This window comes from Scyliorhinus canicula, chromosome 6 (assembly GCF_902713615.1).
Source record: "Scyliorhinus canicula chromosome 6, sScyCan1.1, whole genome shotgun sequence".
Classification (NCBI taxonomy): domain Eukaryota; kingdom Metazoa; phylum Chordata; class Chondrichthyes; order Carcharhiniformes; family Scyliorhinidae; genus Scyliorhinus; species Scyliorhinus canicula.
In genome coordinates, this window is record NC_052151.1 from 61,846,257 (window position 1) to 61,863,580 (window position 17,324).

General features: G+C 43.9%; 1 protein-coding gene across 2 annotated transcripts in view; it reads right to left on the minus strand.

Annotated features, from left to right (window-relative positions):
- mdn1 (midasin AAA ATPase 1) overlaps positions 1-17,324 on the minus strand; it is a 204,527-nt gene that overhangs the window by 123,362 nt on the left and 63,841 nt on the right. For both annotated transcript variants that reach the window (XM_038799361.1, XM_038799360.1), the window contains exons 28-35: positions 13,689-13,823; positions 11,247-11,385; positions 9,216-9,354; positions 7,301-7,431; positions 7,032-7,170; positions 3,341-3,470; positions 1,270-1,509; positions 553-750 (exon numbers count right to left, since the gene is read on the minus strand). In XM_038799361.1, the coding sequence (XP_038655289.1) occupies positions 553-750; positions 1,270-1,509; positions 3,341-3,470; positions 7,032-7,170; positions 7,301-7,431; positions 9,216-9,354; positions 11,247-11,385; positions 13,689-13,823 (1,251 nt within the window). The remainder of the gene's footprint in view (positions 1-552; positions 751-1,269; positions 1,510-3,340; positions 3,471-7,031; positions 7,171-7,300; positions 7,432-9,215; positions 9,355-11,246; positions 11,386-13,688; positions 13,824-17,324) is intronic.

A 17,324-nucleotide genomic window follows, 5' to 3' on the forward strand; every position in this document is an offset into this window, starting at 1 on the left:
CTGTGAACCAAATGACCAAGCAATATTTATAGTTGTTGCTAGGTGAAAACAGACCAGGGCCTGTCTGTTTTAGCTTCTACCATCCTGGTACTGCACGTGACGATAATGGAGTTGCGGATTTAATCAGTGAGATCAATCTCTATCAATTAGTCTACAGCAAACCCATGCACAAAGCAAGGAAACACCCCAGTGGTCGATCACGTTGTGGAATAATAGGTTCATAGAATGTCAAGTATACTTGCCAATTACAAGGATCTAGAGATATACAGATTACAGCGTGTAGCACACATTGACAAAATGGCAACAAAGACCAAACAACTTCACACAAACCTCTAAAGTACGATTTCAAAGTGGCAACTAAACTAGCTCTTCGAGCCAGTGGTCACCAGTCCCTCCAAAGCATACTTACCATACTTAATGTCTCAAATTACTCAATATACACACCATTTAGCAGGGAGAATGGGAGGGGACAAAAATTGGACTTGCGGGTCAAGAGCATGCAAGCCAGTCAGCCCCTCAAGTATGGGCGATTAACTGCTTGCCAATCCTTACCTATGGGAATGTAGAATGGATGAATTCCAAAAGAGTGTTTAGTCCATACAACTTTCCTCTTCCTTTTCGGATCATAACAGTTCAGCATGTTCCACATACGCTTGGTCAACTTTGTGACCTTCGACAACTTTTTAAAAAGGAAGTTCAAGCATGCTTTGCGAGCCGCCAGAGTAGCTTCCGGAGAACAAAATGTAGACCCTAGGAGGAAATAAAGTCAAGGATCAAAACTGTTGGCGTGTTTAATATTCACTTCAGATGAACACACTGCCACGGCAATATGGATTTTTCTCAGGAAGACCAAGGTTGCCTCGTTCCCCGTGCTGAAATACTGAACAATGACAACCGACGTTTGAAATGAACAAATTTCTATCCCAAATTTTTTCTTTCATTTTAGAATGTTCAGCCAAGTGTAAAGAAGGAGCATGGATCAATTGGGCTGATTAGCCAGTTTCCATTATGCAAATTCTGTATGGATGACTGCACTTATGGACGCCAATAATTGAAAACATGGGTAGCTTGAATGAGGAATACAGAAAGTGGTCATGATTCGCCACTTGCAAACTGGGGAACACAGTATTTAAATTTTTTTCTTTTTAACAGAAAAACTCATTAAAGCATCAACAGACTGGAATTTTAGACTCCACCCCAATCCCTCCCTTCCCCAAATTCCAACATTCCCACTTAATAGGCAGTTTCACGAGGCAAACTAACACATACCGGATCCAATTCCATCAATGCAGGTGAGACAGGCAGCATGTAAGAATCCAGTGACAGGGTCAAGCTGAAAATGGTCACTTTCATCCAAATCCATGTCGTCTGAACTTGCCTCTTCAGTTGTAACATTCATGAAGTTCACCCAGGACAAGATATCACGAATGCTTAACATGCATCGGCGCCCAAACTCTTGATTCTTTAACCAGTCAATGAAATCCAAAACAAGTTCAGCTATATCGCTGCCTGTAATAAATACATAGGGGAAAAACTAGTTTTAGATTTAGAACAGTACAGCACAGAACAGGCCCTTCAGCCCTCGATATTGTGCCGAGCAATGATCACCCTACTCATTTTGGGAGAAGTTACACGCTTTAAACCATTTCCCATTATCCTCCTGTTCTTTAGATTTCTCATATGCACACCATTCCTGGAACAAGGTGGACTGCAGGTAACCTATTTTCAGTCGTTTGAAATTATTGGCCCTGGATTTATTGCAAGAAAACAGTGGAGCACAAATGTACAGTAAGTTGGTGGATGGTATGGGGTGGTGTTGGTGGGGGGGGGGGGGGGGGGGGGGGGGGTGCAGCAAAGGCGAACAAAAGAAAAACTTTACAATGGTGTATGGTAAAAGTACGAGAACCATTGAAATTATTAGTTCACGTGAATTTGAGAGTCCAGAGTCAAATGAGAAATTCTTTCATTAAGTTCAGCTGGCCAAAAACTAGAGTTTATCGAACTCGGCTTTACAATTGCTGCTGATAGCACAAGATGATGAAGTAGGTACATAGGAACTACTGGGTCAGTTCTGCTGGCAATGGGAGGAAATCTTCCAGAGACATGCTTGGGGAGTAGGCGGTTATTCTGCCTCAAGGGCAGCTTCTTGGTAGTTCACCAACTGAATGTTGAACAACAGACTGCTTCTGAGGCTAAAGATATAATGATTTCACTGTCCAAAAAGACCAGACTTGGGTCATATGACATGTCACATTAATGGTTAATTGCTCAATAGATTATGCTTCTGGCCAGAATTCCGTTGTTCCTCCTTAGGAGGGAGACTAAGTGGTTATTCTCCAGCCAAGAGTTTTGATCTCTCTTTTGTAATAGACCTGGCTAGAGGAACCAGTTTGTTTGCACTGTCTCTACTCTGGTTGGTTACAAGAGGACTGTACAATGACATGTGAGATTTCACAGTCTGAGTGAAGAATTATTTTATTCTTGTAACTCCTGGTGGTAGCTCCCAGAACAAAGGACCAGCCCAGTAGGCACAAGACTTGTAACAGCCATCTTTTTAGGTTTAGCAGAAAATCCATTAAAAAAAACAAGTGGGCAGCATGGTGGCGTAGTAGTTAGCTCTGCCTCCTCACAGCACTGAAGACCTGGGTTCGATCGCGGCCCTGGGTCACTGTCGTCTGGAGTTTGCACATCTGTCCCGTGTTTGCGTGGGTCTCACCCCCACAACCCAAAGATGTACAGGGTAGGTGGATTGGCCACACTAAATTACCCTTTAATTGGAAGAAAAAAATAATTGGGATTTATTTTTTAAATCATAGTAATAAGATTAGCACTTTGAACATATTTCTTTTAAATAGGAACCCAATAATAATCAGAGCACAAGTAAAAACCCTTTGTGCATGATATACAATGAACACCAAGAGTCTTTGGTCCAAGCTTCTGGGCTAGAGAATATTAAAACAATGCCATTTTGAGACACCAACACTAATATTCTAATTCGGCTGACTATGAATGGAACAGATGATAAGCTTAAGTACAGAGACAGACTGATGGTTACCTCCTAAAAATCAAAACCCAAGTAACAAAGCATATATAAGACTTCCTATTGCAGGTCAATTAAAAGCCACTTTAAAATCTATTCAGGGACAAATAGAGCACGATTGGAACCAATGGAAAGACTTCACAATGCCCAAAACTCATTCAAATGACCAATAAACCAATGAGCTAACTCAATATCCAAAGGATATGCTAAGTGTTGCAACCCTTCACCCCAGGTCACACCTCAAAAAGCACAAAATTTCCAACAAAATAAAAGGAAATACAAGTCTGCAGAAATCCCCACCGTCATGATCTTGCCCATCTAAAGAAAGTCCATCGTTTAAATTATGTTGAATGACTCCCATCAGATCCTCACGGCTATTGCTCGGTGGGCACCAGATCTCAGTGAATCTGTTCCTCAAGGCTGGAGAAAGCTGAAATATGAAACAATGGATCAACTTAGTTACAAAAGCAGATGGCTTCAGATTTACAAATTTTTTATTTCTCTCCCAGCCACCTCAACCCATCATAAAAGGGTATCTTGTTATTAGTACAACTGAAAACAGTTTGTATATAAAAATAGATTTAAGACGACGGACGCAACCACTGGCTTTCCTATAGATATCCTATACATACAGACAATCCAGAGTGGATGGCAAATGGAATCTTGAACAGAACCAAGATGGGAAATTAGAGTGTAAACACTAAAGTAACCTTAGAATGAAGTGATTTTGCAGGTTTCTGAAAACAAGGAAGGATTTTCAGATGGCAGGGCAAAGCATCAAAACATTGTCCACTGAACGTGTAGGAGGAGAGAATGAAGGACCATAATATATCAGAGGAGATGAAAATCACGACAAGAGAAGCAAAGCCATTCAACCCATCTAGCTCACCCATCAATTGACCCATCTATCATTTCTCCATCACACTAACACGGAGCAGAAAAGATGCAATGTCTACAGTACAATAGTATGTGGAATCAGAGAGTCTAATCATGGAGGTGGAACAGAGGAGACAAAATGGAGAAGCAGAGAATGACCAACAGTTAAATGCAGCAAATTATCAGGTGTGTGTGAGTGGTCACAGTATCACTCCTCACCCACTTACAGTCATACTCTTAATTCTGAACATTAGAAACAGATTGAGGCTTGAATACTGTGACAATTAGGGAAGTTCAAGATGGGATAGTATTTGGAAAGAAGTAATAGATGCACCATGAACTGAGAGGCTAGGAGGAGCAAGTTGGAAGTAAGTAGGGACAATGTTACAATAGATAAGTCATTGCACATGGGCTGAGCAACAACTGCATGACTAAGAGTTAGGCATTCTGGAATATGGAGTTTTGTTATTGTTAGATGGGATAGGTTTGTCTGAAGACAATAGAAAGAGGAGGGAATTTAGAGTATGGCGGGTTCAGTTAGGAAGACTATTGCACTCACATACATAAGTGGATTAGAGAGGCCCATCACGAGGTACCAGAATAGTCAAATACAAGTTTAAAATCTGCAAACACCCAGGCATTGATAGTCCAGTCTCAACCACGCTGCCATGAAAAGGAATCGGTTTAGAACACGATAACCACCCACCTCCAGAGGTGATTTGGGAGCAGCATGTATAAAAGCAGGGGGAGGAGACCACCTGCCTTCGTAAAGGATGGCGGCTTCAGAGGGGTGCAGGTAGCATACAAAAGCATACTAAAAGTTGTTTTTTTTTTTTTAAAAAGCTACCCAAATTATTTCACCTCTGTACAAGGAGTTCAAACCCACATCCATCCATTGAGCACATTTGAAAGTTGTGCGCCAATGAGTCTCCTGTTAATAGGCATTTTAATACCAACTATACAAGCTCAGAAAAAGGTAACCTTTTGTCACAAAAACATAACCTGCATCCGAGAAACAGTTGCTTGATAGACATATTGCTGAAGCTTTTTGCCCGACTCTAGGACAAACACAAGAGCGACAAATTTCAAATGATCACAATTATACTATAGGAGGAGGGGTGCTGATTGGCTGAGGTGTTGCCATGATAAAGCAATTTACGCTAATCAGGTGGGCTCATAACGTGGCTCAGTGACACTTGCTAGAAAAGTGTGTATATTCATACACAAGAACTTGTTCGCTGCAAATGGACAGAATATATTCTAGCTTTGTGCTGCTTTTGAATTACCCGAAGCTTGGTGAGATGTGGGCAGGTTGTTTCCACTGGCAGGTGAAAGCAGAACTAGGGGGCATAGCCTCAAAATAAGGGGAAGTAGATTTAGGACTGAGTTTTGGAGGAACTTCTTCACCCAAAGGGTTGTGAATCTATGGAATTCCTTGCCCAGTGAAGCAGTTGAGGCTCCTTCATTAAATGTTTTTAAGATAAAGATGGATAGTTTTTTGTAGAATAAAGGAATTAAGGGTTTATGGTGTTCAGGCCGGAAAGTGGACCCGAGTCCACAAAAGATCAGCCATGATCTCACTGAATGGTGGAGCAGGCTCGAGGGGCCATATGGCCTACTCCTGCTCCTAGTTCTTATGTTCTTATGAGCCTCCCTTCCTCATGTCAACACCTTGGCCACACTGAACCTGCTAACCATTCTGCACCCATTCCTCCTGTAGTGCAACTTGCGGTGAGCATTTAAAATTTAGCGCTCGTGTTTGCCCTGATCAGAGCAAGATGAGAAGCTTCACCAATGCCTTAGAAAATAGGAAACTGAATCGTGTAAAAAGAGCAAAAAGAGATAAAGAGACAAAATCATGAACAGCAGCACAGGACAGCAATCTTTATAAATTCATTTATGGGATGTGGTTTTACTGGCTAGGCCAACATGCATCACCCATCCTAATTGGCCTCAAAGGTCGTGGTGGTGAGCTGCCTTCTTGAATCGCTGCAGTCCCTGAGGTGTAGGTACACCAACAGTGCTGTTAGGGAGGGAGTTCCAGGATTTTGACCCGGTGAAGGAACGGCAATATATTTCCAAGTTAGGCGGGGAGTGGCTTTGAGGGGGACTACCAAGTGGTGCTGTCTCCATGTGCGTTTGGAAGGTGCTGTCTAAGGAACCAAGGGGGAGTCAAAAGCTATTGGCCATCAATTCAAGATAATTACTAATAAACTCAATACAGAAATGAAATATTTTGAAAATGGATGGGAACTTGCTACCTATGGAAGTAGTGGAGGCAAATAGTCCAGATGCTTTCAAAAAGGAACTATGAACACAGGAGAATATGCTGCAAAGCGGAGATGAGATAATTAAAATGAGATCTCCATGTGAAGAGCACTAGCATAAACTGGTTGGGACAAAATGTCTTGCTTCAGGTGCTGTAAATACTACAATGCAATTCGATATAAACAAAAAGAAAATTTGCTCTCGAGTCATGTCAGCACATTTGCCTCAGAGTCCCAAAGGCGGAGGGCTCAAGTCCAGCTGCAGAGACTTGAGCACATTCTCAGCAGTACTGTGAATATGGCTTGGAAGTGTTATCACATGACATTAATTCATTCAAAGAGCCAAGACACTCTCTCTCGTGTTCATGCTGATATTTATCCCTTAAATTGCTAGGAGACACACTATCTAGTCATTATCACAATGCCGTTTGTGAGAGCTTATTTGCTGTGTGAAAACTGGCTGCTTGAGTTTTTCTTTTTAATTACCACAGTAACTACATTTCAAAAATACTTCATTGGCTGCCAAGTTGCTGACGGACACCCTGGTTATAAAGCCAAATTCTTCCATCCTGCCAATAACATTAACTGTGAAAATCGAGATTGAGTATTGAAAAATGAAATGAAATGAAAATTGCTTATCACAAGGGGGCTACAAATGAAGTTAATGTGAAAAGCCCCTCGGCGCCACATTCCGGCACCTGTTTGGGGAGGTTGGTACGGGAATTGAACCGTGCTGGTAGCCTGCCTTGGTCTGCTTTAAAAGCCAGTGCTAAACCAGAATTTCAATGAAACAGAGCGTTGAAATCTTAATGTACAATGAAATTGTGGCGCCACAATTATACACTCACCTCTTTCTTCCCAAAATCACCTCCAGGGTTCATGGTTGCAAGTATCCGAAATCTGCTTCCAGCAGTTATGAGGTCCACACAATCATCTTCCCCACTTCCCTTTTCTGCAAGCAAGAGTGTCTGTTCATCTTCCAGGACACTGTAGATACATTTAAACAAGTCAGCGACACACAAAATGGGAAGGTGACAACAGGTGAAAGGTTTAGAAACAAGCCCAAAACCTATACTAACACCTAAAGATTAACTGATTAATCACATTGAAACATCACCTGTTGAGTCTTTCCAAAACTGAATCATCTGCCAAGGAGATTTCATCCATCATAAGCATGGCATCTTCCTTCATGGCAAGCACAAGAGGTCCATCATGCCACTCAAAGAGCTTGTTTGGGTTGGCACCATCCTGATGGTCAAGAAATACATCTTAAGGTAGCAGTCTTATCCTTACTGAAAAAATACTGGAGAACAACAGTGCAGCAGGTACTCCTCAACAGGGATAGTGAAATCAGGAAAAACAAACTAGTTCCACACAAAAGCATCAGCCATGATCCAACAGATGGTGGAGGAGGTCTACAAGGCTAAGTGGCCATGCCTGTTCCAATGATCCTTTTAGGACTTTCCTACACAGATGCTGCAAATAACCACAGATGCACAGCGGGAAAGATAAGATACTCATTAAATCCCAACTTGGTTGCGGTCAGATTTTCTGGTGGGGATCACCCACCTCTTTGCAGTTTTTTTTGCCCTCACTCAGTGGAATAAACACCAAAAGGGGGAAAGAAAGGACTATTCCCTGTATGTAAAATTAATGCACTCCATGCAGTTGCCTTTATTTTTTTCTCTTTATTTCATTCATGGATGTGGGCGTTGCTGGCAAGGCCAACATTTGCTGCCCATCCCCAATGTCCCTGGAAATGAATGCATTTCAGAGGGCATTAAGAGTCACACACATTACTGTGGGTGGGTCTGGAATCATGAAACCAGGCCAGGCAAGGATGGCAGATATTATTTCCCAAAGAAAGTCAGTGAACCATATGCATTTTACAACAATTGACAGTTTCATGGATGACATAATTGAGACGAGTTTCCAATTACAGATTTTAATTTAAATTACACTAGCTGCCATTTAAACCCATGCACCCATGAATTTGGCTCCTTGTTCTGCACTGTAACCACTTTGTCTATGTACCATTTGTCAATGTACACTGTTGATTATTCTTTTTGTCTATTATGTACGTACTGTGTATGTTTCCTTGGCCACAGAAAAATACTTTCTACTGTACTTTGGTACATGTGACAATAAATCAAATCACGGCTCTGAGGCCGGCTCTGAGGCCAGAGGCTCTGGATTACTAGTTCAGTGACATTACCACTACCTCCCCCATTTGTCCATGCAAGTGTAGAAATGGCCCTTATGCTTTCAGCTACATTAGTCTTTCCTCCCCAAACCCCACCACTTCACCTCCCTCTCCTTGAAGATTCTCCTTCACATCCTCTTTGGCTGACCATCTATGGTGTCCGATTACACGTCTGTTAAGCTCTGCCAGTGGGGCAGAGTATTGCTGGTCTACATAACAAATCTGGTTGTACTAGTACCCTAGCTTTTGGGAATTTGAAATCTCTTGATAAAATCAGCCAGATGGACTGCACCGACATTACAAAACAAGTAATCTACCAAGTATGGATATTCTGGTGTACTTCAAGTCACCTGTTCATGCATCAGTGGTTTTTGTCACTTTGAAATCAGTGTTGTAGTTCTGTAGCTTTTATGACTTTTTCTTATAAACATGTATTAATCAGATGTTATTTTGTAATGTGTACCTTGCCACCTCAACATATCAATCATTATTTTATATGTAATGTTCTAACTGCTGTATCGGTTAAAGATGGCGATCTTCTTGGACCTTTAGTAATTTTAGAAACTTGCTTCAGGCATCAGCAGTCACTCGAAAATGACAAAGCCGATTGAATGTTCCAGCTCCAAATCCAATGCACGAGCCTTTGCTGTACAAATGTAATTCTTCCGGTTTACATTCTATACTGATCTGCTTTCACCTATTTACCACAACAAGGCCAGCAGCTAATGAGATGACAGAATTTGAAAGAGTGCAGACATTTCCAAACTAGTTGGCTATTGGGCACTAGACAAAAGACAAAAAATGGATTGCAGAATAACAATAGACTTACTTTTTCACTGGAACTATGTCTCACAGGCCTTAGGCCCCCAAGGAAGTCAGATGTCTCCAAGTGCAAGTGACAGTTTACGGTGTGTAGCTGTTGAGCGAACATGGAAGCAAACATCTGACAAATTGTGGTCTTACCGCAGCTATACAAAGCAAAAACATTCCACAATTGGTTATCTTATCAATAGACGGTAAATAATTGAAAGCACTAAAGCATTGTGAGGAACAGCACAATGATTAATATAGATTTGGAAGCAGCACATAATGGGTCAAAGTCATTTGGTCTCAAAACATGAATTCCATCCGAATACAAGTTCCAGCATGAAATTGAATATGGAAAAACAATATATTGTGATAAGCACTAGCAGATGGGGAGGGCAGCATGGTGGCGCAATGGGTAGCACTGCTTCCTCACGGCACTGAGGTCCCAGGTTCGATCCCAGCTCAGGGTCACAGTCCGTGTGGAGTTTGCACATTCTCAGTGTTTGCATGGGTTTCACCCCCACAACCCAAAGAGGTGCAGGGTAGATGGATTGGCCACGCTAAATTGCCCCTTGAAGAAAAAAAAATAGGGTACTCTAAATTTATAAAGAAAAAAAATAATAGCAGATGGGGAGAGTTCTGCTGCTGAGGTCTACACAGAAATGGGATACAAAGACAGGAAAGAAAGTTTCAACACAATGCACGAGCAACAGTGTGTGCGGGGCCTAATCAAAAATGCAGTTTATGTAGGTGACTTTACTATAGAAAAACATTACATGGCAATATGATAGCTATGGATTCTTCAGCACTAGTCCTTATTTTTATTAGTTCACAGGAAGGATGCTAGATCATTTATTGCCCATTCCTAATCGCCCGAGCAGATGACTGCAGTCCATGTGATCCAGGATTTTGCCCCAGTGACTCTGAAGGAATGGCAATATATTTTCAAGTCTGGATTCATCAAATTTGCAAATGGTGGTGTTCCAAAGGCCTACTGCTCTTCTTCCAGCTAGTGGGCTGTTGAAGGGGCCTTGGTGAACTGCTGCAGTACAATACACAATGCTGCCACTGTGCACCGATCGGGAGAAAGAATGATGTTTAAGCTGCCAATCAAGCAAGCGGCTTCGTCCTGGATAGTGTTGAGCATAAGGGTATTTTGGAGCTGGACTTATCTAGACAAGTAGAGAGTATTCCATTACACTCCTGACAGACAAATATAACCTGTACCTTGTTGCTGATGGACAGGCTTTGGGGTGTCAGTTGAGTAACTTGACCAGAATTCCCAGCCTCTGACCAGTTTTGCAGCCACAATGTTTAAGGCTAGCTCAGTTAAATATCTCGTCAATTGTGACTATAGAATGCCGATAATATGCCATTTTATGAAGAATTTTATTGGCAGGCATTTATGTAACACAAAATGGAATGTTATTTGTATATATAACAGCCCAAGCCAGAATGCTATCTGAAGAGTTGCAAATGGCACTGAACACGGCACAACGAATATCCCCATTTCTGACAAAAAAAGGGACGGTCAAAGCAGCTGAATATGGTCAGGCCTAGAATGGAGCCCTGCAGCTGGTCTCCAACAACCAAAACTCCAGCCAGTTGAAAGTCTCGCCACATTATTCCCAATGACTTCAATTTTATTAGGGCTTCTCGATGCCACACTTGGTAAATGCTGCCTTGCCCTGGAGGACAGTCAATGGTCACCTCACCTCTGGAATTCTGTTCTTTCACCCCTGTCTAAACCAAGGCTGTAGTGAAGTCATCTTGTCACAACCCCAAATGCAGCAATCAATTGCTCAGTAAATGCTGCTTGGCCCGAACCAGTATGCTCAGTCATCTCCTGATATGTGATGCGTCAGATGGGCCGATAACCGGCTGCTACGATTATGGAGACCTCAGGGGGCGCGCACATGCGCGGTTTGCAATTTAAACACTTCACGTTATATTCTACTTGGGTTTCATCAATCCAGATGCCACATCTAGTTACAATGGCATAAACATGCCAGGCGTACAAGATGAGAATTCAATTAAAATAGCAGATAATTACCCAGTTTCTCCAACAATCAGCACAGCTTCTCCAAACTGCAAAGCTTGTCCAACCAGAATTGCCAACCTTCGCATTGCATATGTCCACACAAAATGGCGAAAGTAATCAGGCACAGGTACCCTCATGCCTGACCACATATCTGTTAAGGTGGGAGACCAAGTGAAATTAGGTCATAAATCAATGATTAAAAGTTGTTCCTTTGTGGAAATCATGTCAAGCAACAACTACAATGAAACAGTTCACTATATTGGTATGAATATCTAATTCCCGTGATGCGGAACCTACTCAACCTCAAGAACGTAATATCAAAGAAACCCATGTTTTAAGTGGAGGCCTATTTCGAGATTTCTTAGAGCACCACTTGGGCCAACATATGAAGCTACCAGCTTAAAGCTTTCCAAAACCAAACTTTATATAAAAATCGCATTCTGAATTAGCGCCAAAAGGGATGGACAGGATAACACTAATGATAGAGATTGGCAAAGTATTAAATAATTAAGTTGCTTTGGTATTTAAAGGGAGATAGAACAGATTGACATGACAGAGACATGACAGTGGGGGAAGAGATCAGCATGGAGATAATTACATTCAAAACAAAAACAAAAAAAAAGAGACTGCATATTGAGTAAGCTGAACAAACTCAATGATAAGGCTGCTGGTCCAGATGGATTGTATGCACATATAGTAAGAGAATAAGGGACGTCTAGCAAAGATATTACAACTCATTTTAAAATTTGTTAGTAAAACAGCTTGTGCCAGAGGACTGGTAGGTAGCTAATATAATTTCAATATAGTCAGTGTAACATCAGTGATAGGTAAAAGAATGGCATTAAAAATCAGAGAATCTGGAGTCGGGGACAAGTGGCCCATGTAATCCTTAGTACGGTACAAGAAAAGATTTGCATTTATATAGACTCTTTCACAATCACCAGACATTGAAAAGCACTTTAAACAGCCAAAGTACTGGGCATGTACTCATCGATGCAATGTGTGCAACACAGCAAGCTCCCACAAACATCAATCTGATCAATGACTAGTTGGGATGTTGAGTGGAGGATTAAACTTGACCAAGACACTGGAGAAAATTCTCCTGCTATTCTTTGAAATAACATTGGGATATCTTTTAAACTCCCCCAAGGGAGCAGATTGGGAAAGAGTTTTACAGCACAGAAAGAGGCCCATTGTGTCTGTGTCAGCATTAAGCACCTATCTATTCTAATCCCATTTTCCAGTACTGGTCCCTATTTCGCATTTCAAGTGCTTCTGCAATATAAAGGGTTAGCACCTCTACTACCCTTTCAGCCAGCGAGTTCCAGATTCCAACCACCCTCCGAGTGTTCCCTCAAATCCCCGCAATCTATGCCCCCTTGTTATTGACCCCCACTACTAAAGGGAAAATGTTTCTTCATATCTACACCTATGTCCCTAATTATGTGTGCTTCAATCAGGTCCCCCCCCCTCAGCCTTCTCTGCTCGCAGGAAAACAAACCCGGCCTCACTTCATAGCTGAATCGCTCTAGCCCAGACAACGTACTGGTGAATCTCCTCTGCATCTTTCCTAGTGTAATGCCTTCCTATCTTTTGGCAAACAGAACTGCACACAGTACTAGAGCGTTTTTATAACCTCACTGTTCTGGTATTCTATGCCTCGAATAATAAAGACAAGTAACCTATATGCCTTCTTAACCATCTTATCCTCCTGTCTTCAGCGATCTTTGGACATGCACCACAAGATTCTTCTGGTCCTCTGTACTTCCTAGTGTCCTACCATTCATTGTATATTCCTCGTTAGTCTACCCAAATTGTATCACCACACTTTTCAGGGTTAAATTCAATTTGCCATTGTTCAACCCATCTGACCAGCCCATCTAAATCATCCTACAATCCAAGGCTTTCTTCCTCGCTATTTACCACCATCAATTCTGGTGTCATCTGCGAACTTACTGATCACATCACCCACATTCCTGTCAAGATCATTAATGTACACTACAAATAGCAAGGAACCCAGCACCGATCCCCGTGGTACACCACTGGGCACAGGCTTCCCGTCACAAAAACCACCTTCACCCTCTGCCTCCTGCCACTAAGCCAATTTTGGATCCAACTTGCCTTGGATCCCATAGGGTCTTCTCTTCTTGATCAGTCTCCTGGGACCTTGTCAAAGGCCTCACTAAAGACCATTTAGACTACACCAACTGCACTGCCCTCATCTACACACCGAGTCACCACCTTGACAGATAGCACCCCAACTGTGCAGCACTCCTTCAGTACTGCACAAGAGTGTTAACCTGTATTTTTTTGCCGACAGTCATGGAGTGGCACGTGAACCAACAACCTTCTGACAGAGGAAAGCATGCTTACAACTGAGCCACAGCTATTGCTTGACATAACGCAGTCACACAATAATTCAGGAAAACACAGGTCATTTCTATGAAAACTTACTCATTCTTCTTTCAAGATTTGCTTGTGAGAATATAGCATTTGGAACAAGCTTCCTTCTGAATTCTTTTTCAAGGATACGGTGAATAACAGCAACTTCTTCCTCTTTCCTCACACGTCCCGTCAATAGCATATAAGCTGTCAGAGCAATTGATAAAATCAGACAGAGCAACATGGTGTAGTATTTAGTAGCAGTCATTGCAACATTCTGCAGCTTAATAATATGGTCAAGAGATAACATTTCTCCTCAAGGATAACCAGCTACAGCTGAATCGTAAAACCTCCTGCAAATGGCACTCAAAATGAAGCCATAGCTGCACTTTTGATGCAAGTACCACTGGCACAGCTGGCATTTGTTGCCCATATCTAACTGTCCCCAAGAACATGGTGGGGAACTGCCCTCAAACCACAGCAGTAGATTCTCTCAAGATTCATATGGACGCAAAATGTTATTTGTTTCTCTCTCCACAGGACCTGCCGAGGCTTTCCGGCATTTTTTGTTTTTATTTCAAGTTCTGTTCTATCAAGCGGCCAATTAAAACGGTTAAGAAAGCGGTCATGCTGCCGAGTGTTATTACAGGCATCTTTTGGCTGCTGAAAATTATTACAGGCACCTTTTGGCTTAAGCAAGTGGTGACAGAAGGATCAGGGAAAGTTGATGCTGATGAAGTGGGCGGCCGCTCGACATCAGCCATTTTGCAGCTGCTTTCCAAAGGCGAACAGAAAGTTTTCAAATTTATTCGTTCATGTTGGTGAAGGCATCACTGGCTAGACGAGGATTTATATTATACACTCACAACTGACTCAGAGAAAGTGGTGGCAAACCATATTCTTGAACTGCTGCAGTCCATGTGTTATCGGAACACCCACAGTGCTGATACTTGGATTTTGACCCATCAACAACAACGGAATAGGGGCAGCATGGTGGTGCAGTGGTTAGCACTGCTGCCTCACTGTGCTGAGGACCCAGATTCGATCCTGGCCCTGGCTCACCGTCGGTGTGGAGTTTGCACATTCTCCAGTCTCTGTGGGTCTCACCCGCACAACCCAAATATGTGCAGGATAGGTGGATTGGCCACGCTAAATTGCCCCTTAATTGGAGAAAAAAGAATCGGCTACATTATTTATTTATTTTTAAAAATGAAGGAATGGGTTGGGAGGGAATTTGCAGGTATTGGCGTTACCATGCTTCTGATGCCCTTGTCCTTCTAGCTGGTAGGGGTCACAGGTCTGGTGTGATGTGGAAAGATCATTGGTGAGGTGCCGCCGTACATCTTGCGAATGGTACACATTGGTGGAGGAGGGAGCGTTGAGGGTGGTGGATAGGGTGCCAGTGGGCTGCTTTGTCCTGGATGGCGTCAAGATTCTCGTGTTCTTGGAGCACAAGTAGAGAATATTCCATCACACTCCTGAATTGTACCTTGTGGACAGGCTTTAGCAGTCAGGAGGTGAGTCACTCATTGCAGAACACCCAGCCTTTGAAATATCGTCCATCACAGATCAAGGTTGGATGGATACCCTTGTTCGAAAACAATCCACAACACTAAAAGCAGGCAATTTGCCCCATCTCCCAATGTTAATGGATCCATTAAAAAAATTCCAGGATCTGGATCCACATTTTACCAAAACAAATCAGTTTTTCCTGGGCCATATTCTATCTCTGCATCAATTTGTTAAAATCTGTTCACTAATTGAGATATATTGTTTACAAAGAGACTAATAAACAGGGGTGAAAACATTCCCTCCACATACTTCCAGTGGTGGGGTAAATATGCCAAGGTGGACTGAATGAGGGATCTTGGAGCCCAATTTCAACAAAATTTGACATGTCAATGAGATGACTTGCACTTCCGGTGGCGGCGATGACGTAGGAAGCCACACATTTGGGAGCTCCCGTTTTAAACGGACTTTTCGGCTCTTTGTAGAGCCCAAAACGGAAATTTTGCGACGTCTCCCAGTGGGAGGTGGTGTGCTGATCGACTTTCCCCGCAGTCCATGACTCGAACTCGGAGTGGAAAAGGGGAAAAAATGGCAGCAGCTCCCCAGAAAAAAAAACAGGGGAAGGAATCCAAGATGGCGGCCGGCGGAGCTCCAGAGGAGTGGAAGCAGTGGGCCCTGGAGCAACAAGCTGCTCTCCTGCGCTGTTTTGCAGACTTCAAGGCTGAGGTACTGAGCTCTCTGCAGGAAATGAACAGAAGGCTCTCGGAGATTCAGACGACCCAGGGTGCTGCCATCAAGGAGTTGCAGACGCAGGCCACTGAACGAGAGGAGGAGGCCGGGATCCTCGTGAGTATGGTGGAGGGACACGAGGCACTCCACAAGAAGTGGCAGGAATGCTTCGAGGAGCTTGATCACCGCATGAGGCGGAAAAATCTGTAGATCTTGGGCCTTGCAGAGGGGTCGGACCTGACAACCTACATGGCTACGACGCTGAACTCGCTAGTGGGGGCCGGGTCTTTACATCTGCCCTTGGAGCTGGAGGGAGCACAGAGTACTGGCCAGGAGGCCCAAGGAGAATGAACCCCCGCGTGCGGTGCTGGTGAGGTTCCACCGGTTCAGTGATCGGGACTGCGTGCTGCGCCGGGCCAAGAAGGTTAAGAGCAGCAATTGGGAGAATGGGGTAGTACGGAACTACCAGGATTGGAGTGCGGAGGTGGCTAAGCGGCGGTCCGGATTTAATCGGACGAAAGAGGTGCTTTACAGGAAAAAGATAACGTTTGGAATGTTGCAGCCTGCGCGCCTGTGGGTAACTTATTCGGACCGGCATTATTATTTCGATTCCCCAAAGGAGGCGTGGGCCTTCGTGCGGACGGAGAAACTGGACCTGAACTAGGGGTTGGGGGGGTCGGTTGTAATGCTTTATTGCTGGTTTCTGCTGTTGCTGTGTTCTCTTTTTTTTTGTACTTTTGCAATTTTGACATGGTTATTTATGGGGGTGTTGTTCTGTTCTTTGTTGTGGGGCATTGTTTGAGTTTTGTATCTTGCGGGGAGGGTTGGGGGGGTTTGTTGTATTCTATGTCGGGTTGGGAGTATGGAGTGGGGCTGGTATTTGGGAGCTGCGTCAGAAGGGTGTGGTGGAGCAGTGCGAAAGCGCGGGCTTTCCTCTGGTTTCCCGCGCTGCGGGGCGGGGGGGGGGGGGGGGGGGGGGGGGGGGGGGGGGGGGGCGGGGCCTTAACTGGTTCTTCCCCGCGCTGGAGCGGTGCCTGGAGGAGGGATAGATTGGGGGATGATCCCACTTTGGAAGGGGTTGGGTTATTGGCGGGAGTTTCCGGGGTCAGCAGAAGTTAGCTGACCCACGGAAGTACAATGGAGGACGGTTCGCGGCTAGGAAGGTTCCTAGCCGGGGGGGGGGGGGGGGGGGGGGGGGGGGAAAGAGACAGAGGCGAGGTGTTGTCGCTGTGGGGACTGGGTCGGGCAGGGGGTGCTGGCCTGGGGCGGGCAGTCGACCAGCTATGGCTAGTCGACGGGGCACCCTCTGATTCGGTTGGTCACCTGGAATGCGAGAGGATTGAATGGGGCGGTGAAGCGGTCGAGGGTACTTGCTCATCTGAAGGGGCAAAAGGCAGATGTGGCAATGCTTCAGGAGACCCACCTGAAGGTGGCGGACCAGGTCCGTCTGAGGAAGGGATGGGTGGGGCA